Source organism: Canis lupus, chromosome 1 (assembly GCF_048164855.1).
Source record: "Canis lupus baileyi chromosome 1, mCanLup2.hap1, whole genome shotgun sequence".
Taxonomy (NCBI): domain Eukaryota; kingdom Metazoa; phylum Chordata; class Mammalia; order Carnivora; family Canidae; genus Canis; species Canis lupus.
Window position 1 is genome coordinate 102,915,203 of NC_132838.1, and position 24,279 is coordinate 102,939,481.

Sequence of the window (24,279 nt, forward strand, 5' to 3'; positions counted from 1 at the left end):
AAATGAGGTGCTTTTCCTTTTCCATTTCTTGCTGTAGTATCTTCCTTGGAAATGTCCCCTGGACACTTTTTTCAGACAAGGAACAGAGTTCTTTTTTTTTTTTTTTTTTTTTTAAGATTTTAGTAATCTCTACACCCAACATGGGGCTCAAACCCACAACCCTGAGATCATGAGTTGCATATTCCACCAATGGAGCCAGCCTGGTGCCCCTGAGATCCTTCCTTCTAAACAGTTTGATATACTAGTCTACAGGTAAATAAATAACACTTGAAAAGTTTTCAGATTGCATTCATGTATACATTTTTAATTAAATTATTCCAATATCTTCATAGGCCAGTCAGATATTTCCCAGAGACAATATTAGCATGACAGATTCAGAGATATCTGGAAGCCAGGGATGGAGATGGGCTGGCGCTCCCAACTCAATAACTAATCTGCACCTAACACATGGCCTCAACATCTCAGAGAGATGCTTAGAGGTCATGCCCCAACCATTTTCCAGAACCAACTGGGCCATTCCAGACTGAGAATGGTCCACAATACGCCAACATTTCCCAAGGAATAAAACAGCCAGGGGGGCACCAGATCACTCCATCCATCTTGCTTCATCCCAGCAGTCAGCACTCCAGTCTTGTATGATCCTCAGGCTTTCATTCTTCACAGCTGGGCCCTCCAGCCTCATCACCATGTCTGGGGCATAATTCTGTTTCGTCTCCCTGTGAATAGTAAGAGTTAGGTTTTGTTCTCTCATGTTTGGTTTTCTTCTGAGGTTCTAGAGAATTATGTAGAACCTCGAGGACAGAAATTCCCCACCCTGGAGACTACTCTGGTCCCATACAGCAGACTGAGATCAATGGTGCTGCTCCTGGGAGTCACAGATGGAGTCCGAGGGCTGCAGTTCAACCACTTACTGAGTGTGGTATGAAGCCTCAACCAGCCCAGTGATTCTGTGCCCTGTTACTCATACTCTGGTGGAGTCTTCTCCCTCACTATGGTTGGTCTACGTGACCAAGAGAGTAAGGCAGAAGTGGTAGATGCCACTTTCTACACGAAGTAATCAAAGACTAGGGAGTCTTTTTTGGGTTCTCTCTCTCTCTCGGAGAAAGCCAGGTGCTCTGTCATAAGCAGCTCTACAGGGAGCATTGGGGTGACCTGCCAACAGCCACATGGTTTCAGCATCGAAACCGATCTAGTCTCCGTCAAACTCTAGTTGGTGGTTCATCTGATGAGTGGCCATTCTCTGCCTCAGGTCTGAGGCATTCTCTCTGGTCTGCCTCAGGAGAGACCATGAACTAGAGCCAGCCAAGCTGCTCCCAGATTTCTGACCTTCAGAAATTTTATAAAGAAATTCATATTACAACCTCCACCCAGAACCCACTGCTGACCAAGGACATCGTGGTGTCAGGCACTGTGCCACGTCCTCACAGACAAACTTCCTTCTATCCTCATAACACCTCCATGGAGGAAGCTGCCATCCCATTTCACAGATGGGGAAACAGACTCAACAAGGTAAGAGAACTTGTTCACAGTCATACAGCTGGTAAGTGGTGATTAATCAGTTAGAACCGGGGTAGAAGGTGAAGGATAGAAAGAAGTTAAAATCAGATGGGAGACTCTAGGTCAGTTTTCCCATTAGGCACAGGCAGGGCCTAGGGGTATGATCAGTCACATTAAGGTGAGTATAAGTCCTCAGGAAATGAGAGATGGACATTAGCAATATCTGCACTTGCTTTTTGGGTCTAGAGTCTCCCTCTTTACAAAAAGCCTTGCTTGGGCTGCTGTTTCTGCATGGGAATTCAGTAGAAACTTACAAAACAACCTTCTTTTTCCACTTGTGCTGCTGGAAGGCCTCCCGCAGGAGCAATATGCCCCTGAGCCCAATGTCATTCTTGCTCACGTCTAGGTACCTCAGGCTCTGGTTGTGGAGGAGCATGGAAGCCATAGCCTGGCAGCAGAGAGAGGTGAATAGGCACCTTTCCAGCCTGCAGGGTGGAAGCAGACAGGAGACAAGTCACCATGCCCCACACCGGAGAGCTCAGCCAATCCTAACCCCAGAAATCGTACCCACTGGAATGAGGCATTTTATTCTAAACATGTTTTTAAGAACCTGCTATGTGTGCATCAGATTCTTTGTGTCATTTCAGGCGACTGTCCAGGGTAGGCTGTAGGTCCTAACTCTAAGAAGTTATGAGATATATAACCTCTTTCAGAAACGGATTGTCACAGTGGATTAGCTTTGTTCATTCAAACACTATTTATTTAGCACCACCTGTGTACCAGGCACTGCCCTGGGCATTGTTGACACAACACTGAGGAAGACAGCATCTCTGGCTTCCTGGTACTCATAGTCGATTGGGGATAGGGGAGGAGGCAAGTCCCCAAATAAATGTATTTGAAGAGCATGGTTGGGATCCCTGGGTGGCGCAGCGGTTTGGCGCCTGCCTTTGGCCCAGGGCACGATCCTGGAGACCTGGGATCGAATCCCACGTCGGGCTCCCGGTGCATGGAGCCTGCTTCTCCCTCTGCCTGTGTCTCTGCCTCTCTCTCTCTCTCTGTGACTGTCATGAATAAATAAATAAAATCTTTAAAAAAAAAAAAAAAAAAGGGGATCCCTGGGTGGCGCAGCGGTTTGGCGCCTGCCTTTGGCCCAGGGCGCGATCCTGGAGACCCGGGATCGAATCCCACATCGGGCTCCCGGTGCATGGAGCCTGCTTCTCCCTCTGCCTGTGTCTCTGCCTCTCTCTCTCTCTCTGTGACTGTCATGAATAAATAAATAAAATCTTTAAAAAAAAAAAAAAAAAAAAAAAAAAAAATAAATAAAAATTAAAAAAAAAAAAAAAAAAAAAGAAGAGCATGGTTTCACTATTTCAGTGTGCCAGCATTCTGGTTCCTCCATAAATAGATCCCTCTGCCCCCACAGTGTTTATGGCAAAGCTGGAGAGGAAGTTCTAGAAAGGAGCTGCATCATAGAAGGGATGCCTATCATAAATTTAGAACAGGCATAAAAGAAGTAGTACTGTGTAGGTGAGCAAAAGGTGCAGAAAGGGGGTGATTTGGGGGTCCCATTTTTATTTTTTTATTTTTAAAGATTTTATTTATTTATTCATGACAGACACACACACACACACACACACACACACACACACACACACACACAGAGGCAGAGACACAGGCAGAGGGAGAAGCAGGCTCCATGCGGGGAGCCTGACATGGGACTCAATCCCGGAACTGTAGGATCATACCCTGGACTGAAGGTGGTGCCAAAAGGCTGGGCCATCGGGGCTGCCCTTGGGTCCCATTTTTAAAAAATTTTTTATTTGAGAGAGAGAGCCAGAGCACAAGCAGGGGGAGGGGCAGAGGGAGAGGAAAAAGCAGACTCCCCACTGAGCAGGGAGCCTGATGGGGGGCTTGATCCCAGGACCCTGGGATCATGATCTGAGCTGAAGTCAGATGCTTAACTGACTGAGCCCCAGGGTCCCATTTTTTAAAAAGATTTTATTTATTTATTCATGAAAGACAGAGGCAGAGACACAGGCAGAGAGAAGCTTCATGCAGGGAGCCTGACACAGGACCCGATCCCAGGTCTCCAGGATCACGCCCTAGGCCAAAGGCAGGCGCCAAACCGCTGAGCCACCCAGGCCTCCCAGGGTCCCAATTTTGAATGAAGAGTAGAATCTCCCCTGGAGCAAGGCAAAAGAGACAGGACAGAGAGCCATGGGGGGCCCTATGTCTCCTACCTGTGCATCCTCTGTTTTCTTTCTGATGGCTTGCCTCCCCTGCCCTGTGAACTTCCACTAGCTGATAAATGACAAGCTGGAAACTGCTGTTCAAGCCAAAAGTACAAGGGCATGCATTCAGCTTTGCATTGGTTTATAAAATACCGATGCTGTTTTCATCAGGGAGGCACCTGGTGCTCCCTTAGTGCACCAACCAAAACATTCCTTAACCTTGGTTACAGTGACATAAATAATTTCCTTTCAACAATAGAAGGAGAGTTGTTCTAAAATAATTCTAATTATAAATAAGACTCACAGGTATGTGAGGACTTTTTTTTTTAATGAAGAGAATAAGCAATAGAAGTCTGGGTTCTTCTTGGGAAAAATAAAGATATTAATGCCACAGAATTAAATCTAGGGGATTTTTAGATTAAGAAGTTTGGGATGGGGTGGTCCATGAATTTTATACTCAGCCAAGTTGCTGCTCATCTGTGAAAGTAGATTTAAAAAAAGTAGTCTCACACATGCAAAGGCTTTCAGAACACTACATAAATTCTCATCTGGAAATTTGTTTAATTCTTGAAAATATATTTTGCTCAGTCTAAGAGATAAATCAATGTTTAAAGCCAAGATTAAATTTCTGGAGAAAAAGAATTAGGAGCTCGGGCTCCTAGCTGGCGCAACTGGTAGAGTATGTGACTCTTGATCTCAGGGTTATGGGTTTGAGCCCCATGTTGAGTGTAGAGATTATTTAAAATAAAAATTCTTTTTTAAAGATATTTTTTAGAGAGAGAGAGCATGTAAGGAGGGACAGATGGAGAGGGAGAGAGAATCTCAAGCAGGCTCCATACCCAGCATGGAGCCTGACATGGGGCTTGATCTCATGACTCTGAGATCATGACCTGAGCTGAAATCAAGATTTGGGTGCTTAACTGACTGAGTCAGCCAGGTGCCTTAAAAAACAAACAAACAAACAAACAAACAAACAAACAAACCAACCAACCAACCAACCATGGATTATAATGAACACTAAATTTCCTTGGACTAGCTAATTATCAACAAAAATTAAGTCCATTATCAAGACTAATCCTAAGAAATTAGAGATGTAACATAAAGCAATGATTTTAATTACCTAGACTTCAAACCCAGATTATACTAATAGAGAGGAGAAAATGTGGGCAGAAAAGAGGCAAAACCATTTCATCCACACATGTTGGATCCACAACATCCAGAGCTGTTTCCAAATCTTTCCCAAATACTCAATGAAACCATAATATGAATTAAAAATAGGATGATGCTTCTCAAATTGCTGGCTAGCATACATGTTGGCATAGAGACCATTTAGGAGAAGAAGAAGAAAATTATATGTAAAAAAGAATCCCTAAGTACAAACATCTATTTCAGAAGACCAGCTATCTCAGTCATCATTCCATAGCTAACAAATAAACTCTTCTGTCTTTTACTGAATGGAAGACTCTTCCCTAGAACTGTAGTCCTCAAGTGCAGCATACATGGGAGCCACCTGGACATGCAGGTTGAGTGGTCTGTGGGCTCACCCCTAGAGCACCACATGACCCAGCAGCACCACCTTTGTGTCCCCATACAAGGAACTGGAACCAGGATCTCCAAGAGACACCTGCACTCTTATTCCCCACAGCATTACCCCCATAGCTACCACACAGAAACAGCTTTCATGCCCACAGCAGATGAATGGATAAAGAAAACGTATTTACACACAATGGAATATTATCCAGTTGTAAGAAAGAAGGAAATCCTGCCATTTGTGACATCATAAATGCATCTTGAGGGCATTATGCTGAATGAAATAAGCTAGACATAGAAAGGCAAACACTGCAGTAATTTGCATCTCTAACAACTCCTGGGAGAAAGAAGTTCCCAATCTGAGGAACCACTTTCTGAACCACTGCACTGAAACTATCCAGTCCTCCAACTAAATGGAGGGAAAAACCTGGAAGTGCAAAAATCCTTTCCCATATTCTGCTCAGAGAATTTTACATACCATTGTTGCAAGAGGAGCATGAGTAACTTACTCCAGGATCTGGAGGCCAGACTCAGACTTCTTGAGGGCCTCAAAGAGCAGAGTAACTCCATCATCCTTCAGGCTATTAAAGCCAAGGTCCAGGCTTCTTAAATTTTTATTTTTACCCAGAGCAGAGGCCATGTCTTGACAGCAGTCCGAGGTGAGGGCACAGTTTCTTAGCCTGCAAAGAAACATGTGTCAAGAAAACCAACCAAAAACCCTTAGATTTTTACTCCTTTCCTGCCCCCCCCCTTTTTTTTTTGGCATAACAGGGTTAGAGATATTACTAACATACCCTATCATTTGTCCATTTAGATTGTACAAATCAATGTCTTTTAGTATATTTACAGAGGTGCACATTTGCCACAATTTTAGGACATTTTCATCACCCCCAAAATGAAAACCCTGTATTCTTCTAATTCCCAATTTTGTTCCTCAGCCCACCCCCAACTCCAGCAACCACTATCTGGTTTTGGATATTAATCCAAAGGAACTGAAATCAGGATCTCAAACAGATCTAAAAAAAAAAAAAACGGTGTCTTTCATTTACCATAATATTTTCAAGGTTCATCCATATTGTAGTGTGTATCAATATATTGACTCTTTCTATGGTTGAATAATATTCCATCATATGGATACACCACATTCTTCATTCATGCATCAGTTTATCAACACTTGATGTATTTCCAATTTTTTGGCTGTTATAAATAATGCCGCCATGAACATCTGTGTACAACTTTCTAGTGAGAGTGTTTTTATTTCTGTTGTGTATGTATCTAGCAGTGGAATTGCTGATTTATATGTTAGGTCTACATTTAACCTTTTAAGGAGCAGCTAGACTGTTTTCCAAAGCACCTGGACCACTTCCTGCTTAACTTTGGGAAGCTAAAAGTATAATGGGTTCAGGGGATTTTTTTTAATAATAAATTTATTTTTTATTGGTGTTCAATTTACCAATATACAGAATAACACCCAGTGCTCATCCTGTAAAGTGCCCCCCTCAGTGCCTGTCACCCATTCACCCCCCTCCCCTTCCATCACCCCTAGTTCGTTTCCCAGAGTTAGGAGTCTTTATGTTCTGTCTCCCTTTCTGATATTTCCCACACATTTCTTCTCTTCAGGGGATATTTTGTGCCACTTTCTCATTTCTGGTTTTATGAGTCAGCAACTTTATGGTTTAAAACCATCTGAGTTTATTTTCTGTTAATGATAGATAAAAGCACCTTACATTTGTGCTCTGAGACCAGTTTCATCATAAATGGGGTGGTCCCCCACACTAAGAAACAATTCTCAGACACCAATAGGATCTGAGAATTCAACTCAATTCTACTGATACCTACAGATCATCAGATTGTGCAGGTTAAGGGCTCAGTCCTACAAGACTCCTCCCACCTCACTCCCCTTAGACACTAGCTGCAAGCTCCGGCTGTGCTTCTATAACCTGGAGCTTCCAGTGCCTCCTCCAACCCAGGAAGCCAATCACCAGTCAGGTTCTCATGACCCCCTCCTTGGATTCCATTAATTTGCTAGAGTGGCTCGTAGAACTCAGGAAACCCATTTACTCTTCACCATTTTATTATAAAAGGATAGAACTCAGGAACAACAGATGAAAGATGCATAGAGCCAAGTATGGGGAGAAGACACAGAATTTCCAAGTCCTCTCCACATGAGCTGCTCTCCCTGCATCTTTATGTGTTTACCCATCCAAAAGCTCTCAAATACTGTCCTTCGGAGTTTATAGGTAGCTTCATTACACAGGTATGATTAATTAAATCATTGATTATGGGTGATTGGCTCCATCTTCAGCCCCTGTCTCCTTCCCAGAAGTTAGGGGGAAGGACTTACACTTCTAACCCTTTAATCCCAAAGCTGGTTCTTGGGGCTACAAGCACCCAATCTTGGGTGCTTTCCAAAAGTCACCTCATTAACATAACAAAAACACCTTTATAGCTCTCACCACTTAGGTATTTCCAAGGGTTTAGGGAGCTCTGTGCCAGAAACAGGAAGACCAAATACATATTTATGTTATAAATCATAATATCACACATCCTGACGCCTAAGGGAAACCATTTAAAGAATTCATAATAGGGATGCCTGGGTTGCTCAGTGGTTGAGCGTCTGCCATCTGCTTTCTGCCTTAGGCTCAGGGCATGACCCCAGGATCCAGGATCGAGTCCCACATTGGGCTCCCTGCATGGAGCCTGCTTCTCCCTATGCCTGTGTCTCTGCCTCTCTGTGTCTCTCATGAATAAATAAATCTTTTAAAAAAATAAAGAATTCATAATAGAGATCAGTGTACACGCACGCACACACACATATGCACATACAGTAGGTTTCCTCAAACACTCTATTCTACTCTAGGGAGCCCCCAAGAAGAGGGCATTTTGGAACTCACACCAGCCTCTGTAGAGGACACATAGGATGCTGTAAGGCACTACAAAGCTGTTTTGCTCCTTCGTCCTTCAAGGCATTCTCTGCCAAGCTCAGATGGGTCAGCATCTTATTACTCATGAGGGAAGACATAAGACTTTTACAGGAAAGCACCGTGAGGCCACAATTCTCCAATCTGGTGGACAGAAACACACAGATGGGATGCATTTAAATTCATGCCCATGACCAGATTTTCTTTGTTTCATACTGAGAGATGAACATTGCCATCTGGGATTTCTTTTTCAGTGTCAAAGCCTCATCACACCCTTGTTATCATCTCTTAGGGCTTCCAAGTCCTAAAGAAGAAAGTAGCAGCCTTCCTGTGAGGCTAGGGGAGTGGAGAAGATGTGGGTCAAGAAGACAGTTATAGGGGTTAGAAGGAAAGAGACCACCAAAGGCTAAAGAATATATAACAGACATCTGGGTGGCCCAAGAAAGATAGCCTTTCACAAGCTTAATAAAGACTCAAATTATCTATCTATAGATATCTATTAAAAAGATGCATTAAAGACAGGAACAGGCATTTATAGTGGAGAAACCAAAATGAATAGTAAGGTCATGAAAACATTTTCCTAGTAATGAAGAAAATACACTTTAAAATAATGAGATACCATCACCTGTTCAGTAGACTGGCAAAAAGAGTAGTGAGAATACGGCCAGTAACAACGCCCAGATGGGGACTCAGAGTTATGGGAATTGGTATCCACCCGTTGGTGGGACTGCAAACTGGTGCAAAGATGCTGGCCACTGGGGATCCCTGGGTGGCTCAGTGGTTTGGCACCTGCCTTTGGTCCAGGACATGATCCTGGAGTCCCAGGATCGAGTCCTGCATCGGGCTCCCTGCATGGAGCCTGCTTCTCCCCTACCTGTGTCTCTGCCTCTCTCTTTCTTTCTCTATGTCTCGTGAATAAATAAATAAAATATTTTTTAAAATATGCTGGCCACAAGCTGGTAAAATGGAAGATGGGTGCTCTCTATACTCAGAGATCCCACTATTGGAGTGTTCATCACAGCATGTGGCTGCGTGCATGTGTGTGCGTATAGACAGCCTAAACCTCAGTGGCAGGTAGGATGGATACTTACATTGTTGCATATTCATACAACTGTGATCATTCATCAGTGAAAAGGAATGGGCTTCTGAACCAACTAAGTAGGAAAATGTTAGTTGATCAGAAAAAGAACTAGCTAAGGCCACTTATGTGAAATTCAAATCAATGCAAAACTGTGTGATGCTCTTTTAAGCTGGCTATCGTGAGGGGTGGGGCAGGGATCAATTACAACCTATGAGGAAAGAAAACTGTTGGTGAGGTTCTAGGTCATCAGCTGGAGGACAGATGCATTGGGCTCATTGTATTCCATGGACCCATCTAGGTAATCATACCAGCCACAAGACTTAAGTTGGCACACTTTCCTCCATTATTACTCTCCTCCCAGAAGCACTCAGTTCACCAAACAAACAAAGTCATGATAACAACAACAACAACAACAACAACAAGACTTACAACAGCCTTTCCAGTTGGGCCAGTGACAGGTAATATGCCCCAAATGTCTCCAGGCAGCTACTTCTCAGCATTAGTGTCTTCAAGTGTCTGTTACTTCCAAGATCCCTGGCAAGTTCAACCCAACTTTTAGGGGTAACTGCGCAGTCTTCCAACCTATGGAGGCCACATAAAAATGCCGAGCCTGAGCTCCTGGGGAAAATGGTACCTGTGTAGCCACATAGATCCCATCTACTGTCCCAACATCCTTGTTCTTCACACAAGAATGACTCCAGGGGAGATTTCCATCTTCTCCAGCTGGTAATCTTGCATCAAATTCAGCATCTTAGTCCCAAAGTATCAATAGTATCAATGACCAACTGGCATGGGTTTACAACTGGGCTCTAACTATGAACCAAGAACTCAATTCAGCCCTTGAAATAAATATAACTTCATTTTACATTTATCTGCCAAGCAATCTTCATGACAAAGAACTGAGATTTCAGTCACATGTCACAGCTATTGTCTTGTCAAGTTAGGTTTCCATCTGAAGTTGACCTTTAGCCAACTACCATGTTGCTCCACCTCCAGGTCTGGCCACTTGAACCTTCCAGGCTCCACTCAGCTCTGACCCATGTGAAGGAGCAGAGCTGGCAGGAACAAGAGGCTGCGCAAGTTTTGTTGCCACAACGGAACCCACGGAAAGTCCTTTGGGGATGCTAAGCACTTGGGTGCTGGTAAATGTTTATGGACTCTGGAGAAGAATGCCCTGATGCGCAGTGTTTGCCAATGTCTAGTGTGAATCCTCCTCCGGTGGTTGATTTATGATGTGAGGTTGTTGAATGCACAGCAGAAGCACTGCACCTCACCAATGCAACAACTATAGGAACACACAATGGAAGTTGGCAAACTATAGCTGTGGGCCAAGTCTGTTTGGCACCTGGTTTTGTATAACCTGTGAACTAAGAATTTTAAAAATGTTTTAAATGGGGATGCCTGGGTGGCTCAGAGGTTGAGCGTCTGCCTTTGGCTCAGGGTGTGATCCCATGGTCCTGGGATTGAGTCTCACATCTGGCTCCCTGCATGGAGCCTGTTTCTCGCTCTGCCTCTGTCTCTGCTTCTGTCTCTTTGTGTTTCTCCTGAGTAAATAAATAAAATCTTTAAAAAAGTTTTAATGGTTAAAAAAATCAGAAGAATATTTTGTAGCACATGAAAATTAAATGAAATTCAAATCCCAATGCTCATAATAAAAATCAGCAAATTAGGGGCACCCGAGTGGCTCAGTTGGCTAAGTATCTGCCTTTGGCTCAGGTCATGATCCCAGGGTCCTGGGATTGAGTTCTGCATCAGGCTCCCTACACAATGGGGAGCCTGCTTCTTCCTCTTCCTCTCCCCCACTGTGCTCTGTCTCTGTCTCTCTCTCAAATAAATAATAAAATATATATTTTTAAATCAGCAAATTATACAGTAGAGTTATTAACAAATTGTATATTTCTTAATTATTAATAATAGATATTAATAAGTTGTATTATTAGTGGGTGCTCAATAAATTAATACAGTTTTATCGGAACACAGCCACATATGTTCATTTACATACTGATGGAAAATTTAGCCATATAATGGCAGAATTGAAAAGTCACGACAAAGACTGAATAGCCCACAGAGCTGAAAATTCTTATCTGGCCCTTCATAGAAAAAGTTTGCTGCACCCCTGGCATCAAAATAAATTAGGAAGTCAATTGGAGAAGGACAAACATTATATGGTTTCATTCATTTGGGGAATATAAAAAATAGTGAAAGTGAATAAAGGGAAAAGGAGAGAAAATGAGTGGGAAATATCAGAGAGGGTGACAGAACATGAGAGACTCCTAACTTTGGGAAACAAACAAGGGGTACTGGAAGGGGAGGTGGGCAGAGGGATGCGGTGACTGAGTATCAGGCACTGAGGGGGGCACTTGATAGGATGAGCACTGGGCATTATGCTATATGTTGGCAAATTGAACTCCAATAAAATATATATATATATATATTAAAAAAAAAAAAGAAAACCAGGACACAGCAGATATGGGAGACACAGGTGTTAAAAAAAAAAAAAAAATATATATATATATATATATATATAAAATCTATCAGATTTTGTTTTCTCATATGGTTTATTTAAGTCTGTACAATTTAACTTTTCAATAATGCTGTTTGACAATCGGCTCACAAACTCCTGCATTCTTAGCAATCGCTTCTTGTGAGCCGGTGTGAGGTAGGTCAAGGTCACCATCGAGGCTCTAGTTTCTCTATCTCAGACACATCTAGGACACAGCCAAATTGTAGAGCATGAAGGAAATCCCTGGGTGGCAGCGGTTTGGAACCTGCCTTCAGCTCAGGGTGTGATCCTGGAGTCCCAGAATACAGTCCCACATCGGGCTTCCTGCATGGAGCCTGCTTCTCCTCTGTGTCTCTGCCCCTCTCTCTCTGTCTCTCACAAATAAATAAAATATTTAAAAAGAAACCAAACAAGTTGTAGAGCATGAAAAGGTGATATTTAGAACCAGGGAGTAGAATGGTGGTTGCCAAGGGCAGGAATGTGGGGGAAATGGTGAGAGGATGGTCTTCCAGTTGTAAGATGCATGAATTCTGGGGAACTGATGTACAGTTTGGTGGCTGTGGTTGACAATACTGTAGTATATATATAAATATATAAATTTGCCAAGAGAGTGGGTCTTAAGTGTTCCTCCCCATAAATGGCAACTACGTGAGGTAGTATATGTGTTCATTAGCTTGATGGTGATGATTATTTCTCAATGTGTATGTACATCAAATCATCACATTTAACACCTTAAAAAAAGCCATATAAAATGAACAATAATGAGACCAAAAAAAAAAAAAAAGATAACAGGCAGACTGCACATGTAATCCTACCTCTGAAAGAACAGTCTGGTTGCCAGGATCTTTTCTCAATCTCAGGCCCATCTTACCTCAGACACTGGAGATAGCACTGTGGGTATTTTAAGGCTGTGCACAGAAACTCCATGGCCTCACACCTCACTTCTGTGCCTTGTATTTCCAAGCATCTCAGATACCAGTTTTCCATCAAAACTTGGAGTAAGTCTTCATTCAACATGGAAGTATTCACACGTCTAAAGCTAGAGAGGTAAGCAGTGCCTCGTTACGATAAGATCTCATCAGCCAATAAGTTCTTTTTTCAAAAACAGCTTAATCGAGGTATAAATAAGATATCAATAAATGCATCTATCATTTTAATGATCACAACTTGGTGAGTTTGGACATATGCATATACCCATGAAACCATTGCCACAAAGTGGCTAATTAGTCCTCCAGCTTTACTGAGATGTGATTGACACATAACAACATCTAAGTTTAAGGTGTACGACATGTTGATTTGATACTCCAGTATATTGCAAAATGATTACTGCCTAGGCATTGGGTAACACCTTCACCCCATTACAAAATTATCATTTTTTGTGATGGAAACACTGAAGATGGACTCTCAGCAACTTTGGAGTATACCATATAGTATTGTTGACTACAGTCCCAATGCTGCATATTAGATCCCCAGAACTTACTCGCCTTCTACCTGGAAGTTCGTATCTTTTGACCAATATCTGCCTATTTGCTAATCAGTTCTAGATTCGATTAATCTTTGAATACATGAGAGCCTTTCTGTGAGGTCTAAAATGGGTTCTCAGCTCAGCCTGGCCTCCCCAGTTGGGTGACTTAACGTAGGTCACTTACCTTCCAAAATTCAGTTCCGAGTCCACGAGAAAGCATGATGCCTTCTCCTTAAGATGGGTGTGGGAATTAATGTACAGGACACCTATAACTGGCTCTGCATAGTGCTTGATGTACAATAGTCACCCAACAAGTGGGAGCTAATAACAGTCACCATAATAACAGGAGAAAAAAATAGGTCAGACACTGGCTAGGGGGCCACATGATGTCTGGTGTGCTATTTCAAGGAATTTTGGTTATTGGGTTTCTGGATCTTAAAATCCACAGGGAGCGAGAGTATAGTGGAGTGGCTTTAAGAACAGACTCTAGAGCCAAGATGTTCAGTTAAAATCTGTATTTTAAGTGCATATCCAGTTTGTTCTAGTTTGTTCATCCATGAAATGGGGAAACCTACTCCATTTGTATGTCCTCTGGTTTTTTTTTTTTTTTAAGATTTTATTAATTTATTCATGAGAGAGACAGAGAGGCAGAGACACAGGCAGAGGGAGAAGCAGGCTCCATGCAGGGAGCCCGATGTGGGACTCGATCCGGGGACTCCAGGATCACACCTTGGGCCAAAGGCAGATGCTCAACTGCTGAGCCACCCAGGCATCCCTGTATGTCCTCTTTGGAAAAATGATCTCCCTAATATGTGGAATCTAAAAAAAAAAAAAAAACCCAAACAAAAAACACCCACAAACTCAGAAAAATAGATCAGGTTTTTTTGTTTTGTTTGTCATCAGAGGTAGGAGATGGGAATCGGGTGAGGGTGGTCAAGAGGTACATGCTTCCAGGTAGAAGATGCAAAAGTAAAGTAAAAAAAAAAAAAAAAAAAAAGATGCAAAAGTACTGGGGATGTGATGCATAGCCTGAGGACTGCAGTCAACATGGCTGGATGGTGTATTTGAAAGTTGCCAAGAGAGTAGATCTTTCTCACCACAGGGAAGACAAACATTTGGTAGCTCTAGGAGATGATGAATATTAGCTAAAGTTACTGAGGTGATCATTTTGCAATATATGTATATCAAGTCATGATGCTATAACACCTTATACATACACAGTAATGTTTATCTATTCTTTCTCAATAAGACTAGAAGGAGGGGAAATGATAAACATGGATGCTTTCTGCAAGTATACATGAGCAGAGAGGGGGGTAGAAAAACGGGATGGGAAATAGACTATTTCCACAGAATCCTTTCCAACCAGTGTCTGTTTTATTCGCACATTAGTTTTTGCAGTTTACACCCAGGATGTCTCAGAGCCGCAGAAAGGACCTTCACTGAATCAGCTTCCATAACAGTGTTTGTCACAGCCAGGACTTCCAAATTCTCATGGGTCCTAACCACGGAGCAGAAGTCTTGCCACCAGAGAAAACACTGATTGCTGCTTCCTGGTCTGTGTGCAAGGGAGAAAAGAGAACATGGCTTGTCATCAGAGATTAAACTTGAGAAAATCCACTTGGAAACTCAGGGCTGGTGTTCCTGACCCTGGTTGTGATCACAATGATCCAGTAAGACTCCCCCATTGAAAAAAAAAATGCCCAGGAGAACTACTGCAAGATTTCTCATTTTAATTCAGGAAGACTTATGACCTTTGGGAAGGACACCTAGATTTTCTTATGACTTTGGAAGAAAGAAAATTGTTTTAATCACTTAGGATTTATATGGGGAAAGAGATTAAATTATATCTGTAGCCTATATTTTTAGTCTTTGCTTATAAAATTGTTATTAAAAATAAAAAACTCTATACAGAAGCAAAATAAGGGAAAAATTAATCTCCTTCGGCATAGTGAGTGCAGGAAAAAAAAATCCACAGCTGGACCAATATGTGATATAATTTGACTCGGGAAGCACCTGCTGATTTTCCCCTGTGCAATCTTTTCAAAGAGGCTCATCAAGAGACTCCCATGAGTTTTTTTGTTTCATACTATTTGTATTAGATAGTTGGAAATAACTCAAAAGCATATGAAGGGAGAACTGATTTCATAATCTCCAGTACACCTATATTTAGAAGACTTTAGTAGACCTCATTGAAGAAGGTGTACACAAGCATTAAAATATTTCTAAGACATAGAATAAAAAGGAAAATTTCAGAATACTTATGCTAGCATGTTATTTTTGTTTAAAATGAAATCCCATATAATAAAACCATGTGCTTTTCACACCCATTTTAAATGCAAACACATAAAAATAATACCAACTCCATTTGGAGTGGGGGAAATGGATACAGGTGGTCAAAGGATACAAACCTCCAGTTATAGATGAATAGATTCTGGGGATGTAATGTCCAGCTGGATGACTATCAATAACAATACTATACCTGAAAGTCACTGAGAGTAAAAGATCTCATCACTCACAGACACACAGATTGTAACTAGGTGAGGTGATGGATATATTAAATTACCTTATCATGGTAAGCATTTTGTAATGTATACATATATAAAATCACTACATTGGGGCAGCCCCGGTGGTGCAGCGGTTTAGCGCCGCCTGCAGCCCGGGGTGTGATCCTGGAGACCAGGGATCGAGTCCCACGTCAGGCTCCCTGCATGGAGCCTGCTTCTCTCTCTGCCTGTGACTCTGCCTCTCTCTCTCTCTGAATAAATAAATAAAATCTTAAAACAAAATCACTACGTTGTATTCCTTAAACATACACAATGTTATACATCAATTATAGCTCCAAAAAAGCTGGGCTAAACATACCAACTCTCTTCAAGAACTGCCACAGAAGTTATCAACACAGACTGACCAACACAAAAGAAATTTCTCATCTTTTAAGAGTTCTGCTAATTTTAAGTTTTAGGATTAATTCAGATTTAGATCAAGACATTATGGTTAGACTTTTGAGGTCTTTGTTGGGAAGACCAATATGTAATAATAGCAAGTTAGATATCAAGCTCTTGGCATGCATTCTCCTCCCCAGTTGAAAGTACTCAGGGGCAAAGGGGCCAGTCAGATGTGATGTTGTGGAGCTGTTTGGAGCTGCTCTTATAAGTTGGAAGTAGACATAGAATTGCCTGTCCTATGTAGTCATCTCATCCATAAAATACTAAGAATCCCTGGAGAGCAATTTGGTGCTATCTGTGATACAAAGTTAAGATGTGATGTGTCCACCTTGTGATCTGGCAATTCCTTTTCTAAAAACATACCCTAGCACAGCACTAGGCAATTTTTTTCTGTAAGTGGTCAGCTAGCAAATATTCAGCTTTCATAGATCAAACAATTTGTGGATATATCCCAACTTGGCCACAGCAGTATGGTAGCAGTTGAAACAATGTCACAAGCAAGCGTGGCTGAGATCTGATTGAAATTTATTTACAATAATGAACAGCAAGCTGCGTTTGCTTACCTCTGCCCTGGAGAAACTCACATGTGCTGGAGAAAGATGGGCATTGTTTGATGTGATGACGCATCACATAGAACCGAGATGTTGCCTAACTTCAGAAGAGGTCCCTTTATTTATATAGCCATACATCAGACTGACGTATGACATTTCAAAGGAACCTGACAACAACCCATCAACATGCTTAAGACTTATGCCATCTTTCATGGGGAAAAAAATGCAGCTGGAAGAGATTGTGGCTCCTTTATACAGAGAAATGAAGGAATGAGGGGAGCACTCTAAGTTTGTAGCAAAAAAGTGTGCTCTTTCCCATGCCTCCAATCCCAGGGGTCAGTCTAGTTTTCTGGCTGTTCATCACAGCCAGCAGAGGTCCCATTTCAGTTTAAGTGTTAGCTTCAACCAGCTGTGTGACCTTGGACAACTTATGAATCTATCTGACCTCCAGTGCTTCGTGGTGTCCAATAGCCATGTTGAAAGCCACAATTCGCATCAAGTAAACATACCTGGCACTGTGTCTGGCACAGGGAAAAAGCTAAACAAATATTAACCAGTATGAAAACTGTCTGAAAAAGTGAGTAGTCAGTACTGTCACTTAAGAAAAGTATATCCACTATATTTAAGTATAGATCTTCTGAGAGAGTTTCAGTTGGGTGGTGGGAATAATATAGTAATTCTAGCCATATTTATTGGTAGGAACTAAAGGCTGGGACATGTTTGGTGTGTCATACATATGGTCTTATTTAACCTTCATAAAAACCTTGTGGGGCATGTACTATTTTTTAAAAATTATTTACTCATGAAGAAGCAGAGACCCAGAAAATTTAGGAATTGTCCAAAGACACACAGTTTGGTCCCTGGAAGAGCTGGACCAAACTCTTGCCCAGGAAGCCAGAACACCCACTTCAGATCACAATGGGGAACAGGGAAGAAACAGTGAACAGAAACGGTGATTTCAAGATGTTTGTTAGGAAAACAAGGAGGGAGATGTAATAGTCCCTTCATGAGGCCATGTAGTTTTCAGTTTTTTTCCCCCTAATTAAAGATGGAAGTGATGTTTTTACACTGAAAGGAAAGCTCCCCTGGAGTTGTGCTGCCCAATATGGTGACCACAGCTATACGTGGCTATCCAAACTTAAATTAATTAAAGTTAAATAAAGTTTAAAATGTAGTGCCTCAGTCACACTAACCATATTCCCAAGTGTTCAGCAGTCACACGTAGCTAATGGATTTCCACCATCACAGCAAGTCCCATTGGACAGCACTTCCCTAGAGACTAACAAGCTGGTGATACACAGAAGTGGGGGTGACAAGTGAAGCAAGGTCCCCTCATTTAAGGGAAGGGAGGGCATGCAGAAGAGAGATAAGGAAGGTAAGCAAATCATTTTGCTTTTCCAGGATTCTCCCAGCTTTAGCATGAAACTCTGTATCCTAGGAGCACCCCCCGTCCTGGTTTTAAAACTGAAAGTGTTCTCTGTAAGGGACTACCTCAGGACAGCTGGCCATCCTGGATGCCTGGGGGAATGGTAGACAAGGTTCCTGGGAAGGATAGGCTGCCCAAGGAGGGATGCAAGCACTCACTCAGTGGACTGGAGGGGATCCGGGTTGAGTGCATACAGTTGAGTGATGGTCAGGGTAATAGTCAGTTCTAGATTCCGCAAATGTCGACAGTGTTTAAGACAAAAAGCAGATGCTTGCATGTCTTTGTTCCTGCTGATGATCAAAGCAGCTTTCTGACAATCACTTAGGATCTGACTCACAAATGCCTCCTCCTGGATTTCATGCAGACAGTAGAATAGCTGTGGGATGCCATGGTGCAGGGTTGGTGGGCCACATTCATATGGCAAGGCTGCAACTTTCAGCAGTTTCTTCTTATTACCCAAGGACAGCTTGCATCGGAAGGACTTCTCTGCGGCTAAACTGCACTTCTCATTTAAAAGGCCAAATAAGAAAAGCCCCATCTGAGCAAGATGGTTTTTCTTTCTTCCAGGATATGCTATGAGGCATATGATTTGAACACGGTCCAACACCCAGAAATTTCTTAGTCTTTGTGGGAAGCAGAGAACATACAACAAGGCAGCAAAAAACTCCTGGAAGCTCAAGTCGGCAAAAGCATAGTAGTCTTTGTCACCTGCAACCCTTCGAAAAATATTCACATGGAGAAAAGTAGCAACAGCGGTCTCATCCAGCTTGGCCTGCTCAAAGTCTTTCATGTCAAACACCCATCGCATGTTCCACATACCTTCTGCAGCCAAGTAACACAGACCTCTCAGTTGTTCTTGGTGAGTGTTACTGGGAAGGCTTCCAGCCTTGGTTGGAAATAAGCTAGACAGATACTGGACGAATACAGCTGTGGCATTTGGATACGCCTGCACAAGATCTACTCCTTTCTCCATCTGCTGTCTCAGACAAGAACACACCATCCAGCAAATCACAGGGACCTGGCACATGGAGAAGAGAATCGTGTTTCCCATGACAAAACTCAAGGCTTCATCAGCCTCCCTCTTGTTTCTGAAATATGTTCTGAAATACTTGACTTTTTCCACCATACTAAACCCTGTAAGTGTTATAAAAGAGGGATGTTTTAGGAAGGGCTTAAGTTTCCTCCAAGATGTGAACCTCAGGGTGATCAGTAGGGTGGCCTCAGGAAGCATTATTTTGCTCAGCAAACTGGTCAGAAGGACAGACCCAGGCAATTTCTGGCTCCAGTCCTCACTCAGGTCAGTTGGTCTATCCGTGAGGGTCAATGTTACTTCCTCAAAGCCATCAAAGAGGAGCAGAAGTTGGTCTGGTTTGGACATAATCTTGGACATGAGAGCCTGTGCCCTGGGCCATTTATGAGCAATCAGCTCTGACAAGCTCTGCTCATCTACCTGGGCCACTTCCTGGCAATGGAAGTAGAAAGCATACCAGAACTTGTGGCTGTAGAACTTGTTTTTTGCCCACTCCAACATCACCTTTCTGGCCAAGCTTGATTTACCAACTCCAGACACTCCCTGTAGGACCACAGTCTTGGGTTGTCTACCTTGAGGTCTTTTGGGAAGAAAAATACATGGTAAGAATCTCTCGTGTCTCTCTATGTCTTGGTAGAAGAAGTCCATATGGTTCCCAGGCCAAGTGGTCTTGCTCCGTATCATGGAATATTCATCTATCATATACAGTTTGTACTCCTGTATTTTATCTAGATTAGCAAGGTGGGAGAAATACAGGGTACAGTGTCAGAGTTATTTGTAAGAACCAGTCAAACAAAAGGAAAACTAGCCCTGATGTCTACATTAGGCCCCACGACACACCTGCATGCATTATGCACTTTTCCAGACAGCTCTGCACCAATTAAGAAGCTGTGAGTAAACAGAGAAGTCAGCTTGAAGTGGTTTAAACAGAGAAGGTCTACTTTTGACTTAAGAAATATGGGGAGGAAAGGGACACCTGGGTGGCTTGGTGGTTGGGTGCCTGCCTTCAGCTCAGGGTAGGATCCTGGAGTCCCAGGATCGAGTCCTGCATTGGGGTCCCTGAGTGGAGCCTGCCCCTCTCTCTCTCTCTCATATGAATAAATAAATAAAATCTTAAAAAAAAAAAGAAATATGGGGAGGGACATGTAAAAATTAACACATTTCTATAAGTCTGTTCTTTATGCTTATTGCCTCATGAATAGGAGATTGTTGTTGTAGTTCTGTTATTGTTACGTAGTAAGTTATATTTGTATTCAGAGCAGAAATAGTGGGGAGGAGGGACATGCTCAGAGCTCATGTCTACTTCCATCAGTACAAACTGAAGCACTCAGGAGACTTCTACTTATATCCGATGGTCTAGAGCCATCAGATGGTTAATCCCAACTTTAAGGAAACCTAGGAAAAAAGTATTTCACTTAGGGCCATGTAAATTTTACCCCTAAATAAATTGGATTCTGTCAGCACATGAGATATGGAGTAGGGAGTTAAAAGGAGCTGTCATGACCTTCATCTCAACCTGTGATCCACTACACCCTCCCCTCAACAGGAAACTGCAAATTAGACATGATGACTGGCTCCAACTTTATTTGCTCCACCTCTAGCTGATAAGTAGAAGGGTGCTTACTACAAGTTCAAGATCAACTTACTTATTAGCTTCATGAGGGTAAGCAAGTCATAGAACCTCTAAGCCTCCAGCCTGCCATCTCCAAAATAAAGCGGGGTTTATGACTCTGGCTGAGACTATGGTGTCAGAACCATCAGCCCTCCAGTATTTATTGAACAGGTGAAATCTAACTGTGCTAAGGCTGGAACTGGGGATCCCACATCCCACTTCCTGTGTGCTTTCACAACAAATTTGAGTGTTGCCCTTGGGCTCTTGGCTCCTTTTGACCTTATCTCTTCACACAACCTGACTGGGAAATGCAAACTCAGTTCACATGAACATAATTTGAGTTCTTTCTAGAATCCAATTTTTGATGTTCCAGGAGGTAGAGCAGGGAAGAGGATGGATTAAGGTATCTGTTGTATTTGCCTGCTTACTAACCATTCCCATTCTGGCATAGCACTCCAGTGATTCTTTGGTGAACTACCCCTTGCCAGGCCTTGTTTTTAAGATTTTATTTATTTATTCAAGAGAGACAGGTGAGAGAAAGAGAAGGCGGAGAAAGAGAGGCGGAGACACAGGCAGAGGGAGAAGCAGGCTCCATGCAGGGAGCCCGACATGGGACTCGATCCCTGGTCTCCAGGATCACGCCCTGGGCCAAAGACAGTGCCAAACCGCTAAGCCACTGGGGCTGCCCTAGGCCTTGGTTTTTAAATTGAACTATGGCTGGCCTACCACCAAGCTCTCTTTGAAGTATGCATGGGCCAGTCTTAACCAACCAGAGCACTCCATCATTTCATTCATTGTTGAACTTGTGACCTCAGTTCATTCAGCTGAATCAGTTCTAGGACGAATGCTAGAGAAATGACAAAATACTCTTTCTGCTGATGATGCTAAGCAGGTACAATGTATATGTAGGGTAGCTGGTGGTCAAGATGGTCAGTGTGGCAGGGGAGACCACTCAAGACTGAGTCCTACAGAAGAAAAGGGAGCCAGGAGAAGGACAGAAGTGATGTCTTGATATCACTTGATGCTGCCAGCTGGGTTGGTGGCTGGACTTCTGAGTTAGGTACATCCACAACAACTCTTTTTTTTCTTAAATTCTGATTCATAAAAGAGATGCTGACATAGTAATTTATAATCTGCCTTGCCTCAGGAATTGAGCTTCTCACCCCAACCCACAGCCCACTTTCTTCCAGGTTTTGTCACAATGCCAGCACATACCAGATTCTCCTTCCTCCAAACTCACTGGCATTTCTCTTGGGTTTGAGTCCTCTAGCTCCAGGCTGGGTAGAATGTCTGGAATAGACAGGAAAGTAGACTGTTCCACTGGGATGATTGTTTCAGGATAGGAGCAGCCACACCATCCAAGAGTCCCATTCTCTCACCACCTTAGTCCAGGGAGAAGAAAATTGTCTAGACTCCATCATGTTAGGAAGTGAGAAAATGGTGCTCTTTTAGGAATGTACTGAATATTCAATAATACAAATTGATAGCTCATCCGGACACAGAGGTAGCAATATATACAAACTCACACATGCATATATATTTGTAAAATATATGCAGACTTTAATATCTATGCATGTGCACATATCTGTGTACATGTATATATCTATTTATGTGCAAATTTATATGTATATGAAAATAATGTGTATACACATACACATGTAATCATTGATTCTTCTTACTCATGTTATTTATGTTCTCTAAAATTACTGTGAATATTCAATTAGCCAGTTCTGCTCCCCCATGAATACAGGGTTAGGTTCCTGTAGCCTCTGCTTACATTTTCAAATCTTCAATACATAACCATGGTCCATGTGTGTTTTCGTTTAAAGAAATCTTATTCATTATATATTGTTGACTCATGAACACTGAACTCACAATCAACAGCACTATAAGTCAGGCCTGAATGAAGCCTACCCAACACATATATTTTCCCTGTAAGGCATAGCATAGCTCTTTTGTGCCTCCAACACTAAACAGCCCTTCACCACTTCACTTGGAGGCAGGTTAAATAGCAATGTCATCAACAAGATACACAAAAACACAAAAAAAAGTGGCACCAAATAGACCGTGGAAAGGACACTTGTTTATAGGATGAGTGCACAGTTAAGAAGGCAGAGCACTGCTTTGTTAAATTGCAGCTGGGAACATCTGTGTTCAATTTTTCTCTACCCTTCATGTCTATAAATGACTATGAAAGTGCCACAATCACTGATTTTGGAGTTACAAGTAAGGTTTAGTGAATAGGCAGATTCTCAAACATGGAATCCATAATTAATGAAGATAGACTATATAGAGATAGCAGATAAGCAGTATCTGGTTAAGTTTTTTAAACCATGCTAACATGATGGTCTTTGCCTTTTGGGGTCAGAGGTATCATCACACTCTACTATTTACCTTCTTGTTCAGGAGACTAACATGGGTGGCCAGTAAAGTATTTAGTTCTTTAACACTCAAACCCATCCCCATTTTGTATATTAGATTATTACTCACCATTTAGCTCCATTTGCACCCGAAGACACAGTTCCATCTGGTTCATCTTGGCAAAGATGTCATGAGTCACATCCCAAGCTAGTCGTCCAGGGAAGTATTCCATTAAGAGATGAACCACCTCCCCCCATCTGGCAGTCTTCACCTGGTCCCAGGTGATCTGGACAGAGCCAGGTCTGGGTCTCTCATCCACTAAAAGCTGCTTGAATGTTTGTAGCTCCTCCTTGCTTAAATAGACCATGTACAGCATGACCCCATTTTCAAAAGGGGAGGTGGAGGAGGCAGAGGACATCAAGGATGAGATTAAATAACAAGGAGAAGAAGAAGAGCAAGAAGAGCAAGAGGAAGAACAGGAGGAAGATCTGGAAGGAGAGCCGGATGGAGAAGGGCCAGATTTCTGATTCATTTCACTTATCTTCACTCAAGACCTAGAACCTTAGTGCCAGTGATCAAGACAACCAATTAGAAGAGAACAGACCAGACCTGTGAAGGCATGAAGATATAAGAAAATGAAAACTCACCCAAGAGGACAGATTTATTTAATTAATATTTGATATAGCATATAATGTATCAGATACTCTCTTTAGCTCCTTTCCCCCCTCCCCCATGATGTTCTTTCCCTTATGGAAAAACCAAGGGACCTGTCTAGTATTCAGGCTTAGTGTTTGGACTCAAATCCATTTTGTCGTTTCTATAATTGTTGCCATGTATTAGCAAGGTAGATAGGCAAATCACAGCACCTCTTTGTGCCTCTCTTCTCATCTTTGATCCTGGGATCAGAGCATACCTGTTGATGGGAGTGTGAGGTTTCTCAGAGACAAATCTACAGGTACATTTGGACCTATGCCTGGCATATCATAGCTAACAATTATTTGGGGCTTACATCTATACCACAGTTATTTTAAAGACTCAATGGGAATTTATAAAAGTGCTTGGAATCAAAGGCTTATTATTCCTTTTCATCCATCCCCTCCACTGTCTCATCCTTCCTTTGTCTTCC

At 42.3% G+C, this 24,279-nt stretch overlaps 1 protein-coding gene across 1 annotated transcript; it reads right to left on the reverse strand.

Moving 5' to 3' along the window:
* Positions 1 to 300: 300 nt before the first annotated feature.
* NLRP8 (NLR family pyrin domain containing 8) lies at positions 301 to 23,571 on the reverse strand. The gene is made up of 10 exons (XM_072781193.1): positions 23,283 to 23,571; positions 22,008 to 22,082; positions 18,309 to 19,908; positions 14,613 to 14,783; positions 12,635 to 12,802; positions 9,690 to 9,842; positions 8,153 to 8,323; positions 5,768 to 5,938; positions 1,812 to 1,982; positions 301 to 716 (listed from the first exon to the last, which is right to left on the reverse strand). The coding sequence occupies exons 1-10, from the start codon at positions 23,569 to 23,571 to the stop codon at positions 587 to 589; spliced, it is 3,099 nt and encodes a 1,032-aa protein (XP_072637294.1). The 3' UTR covers positions 301 to 586.
* Positions 23,572 to 24,279: the final 708 nt, after the last annotated feature.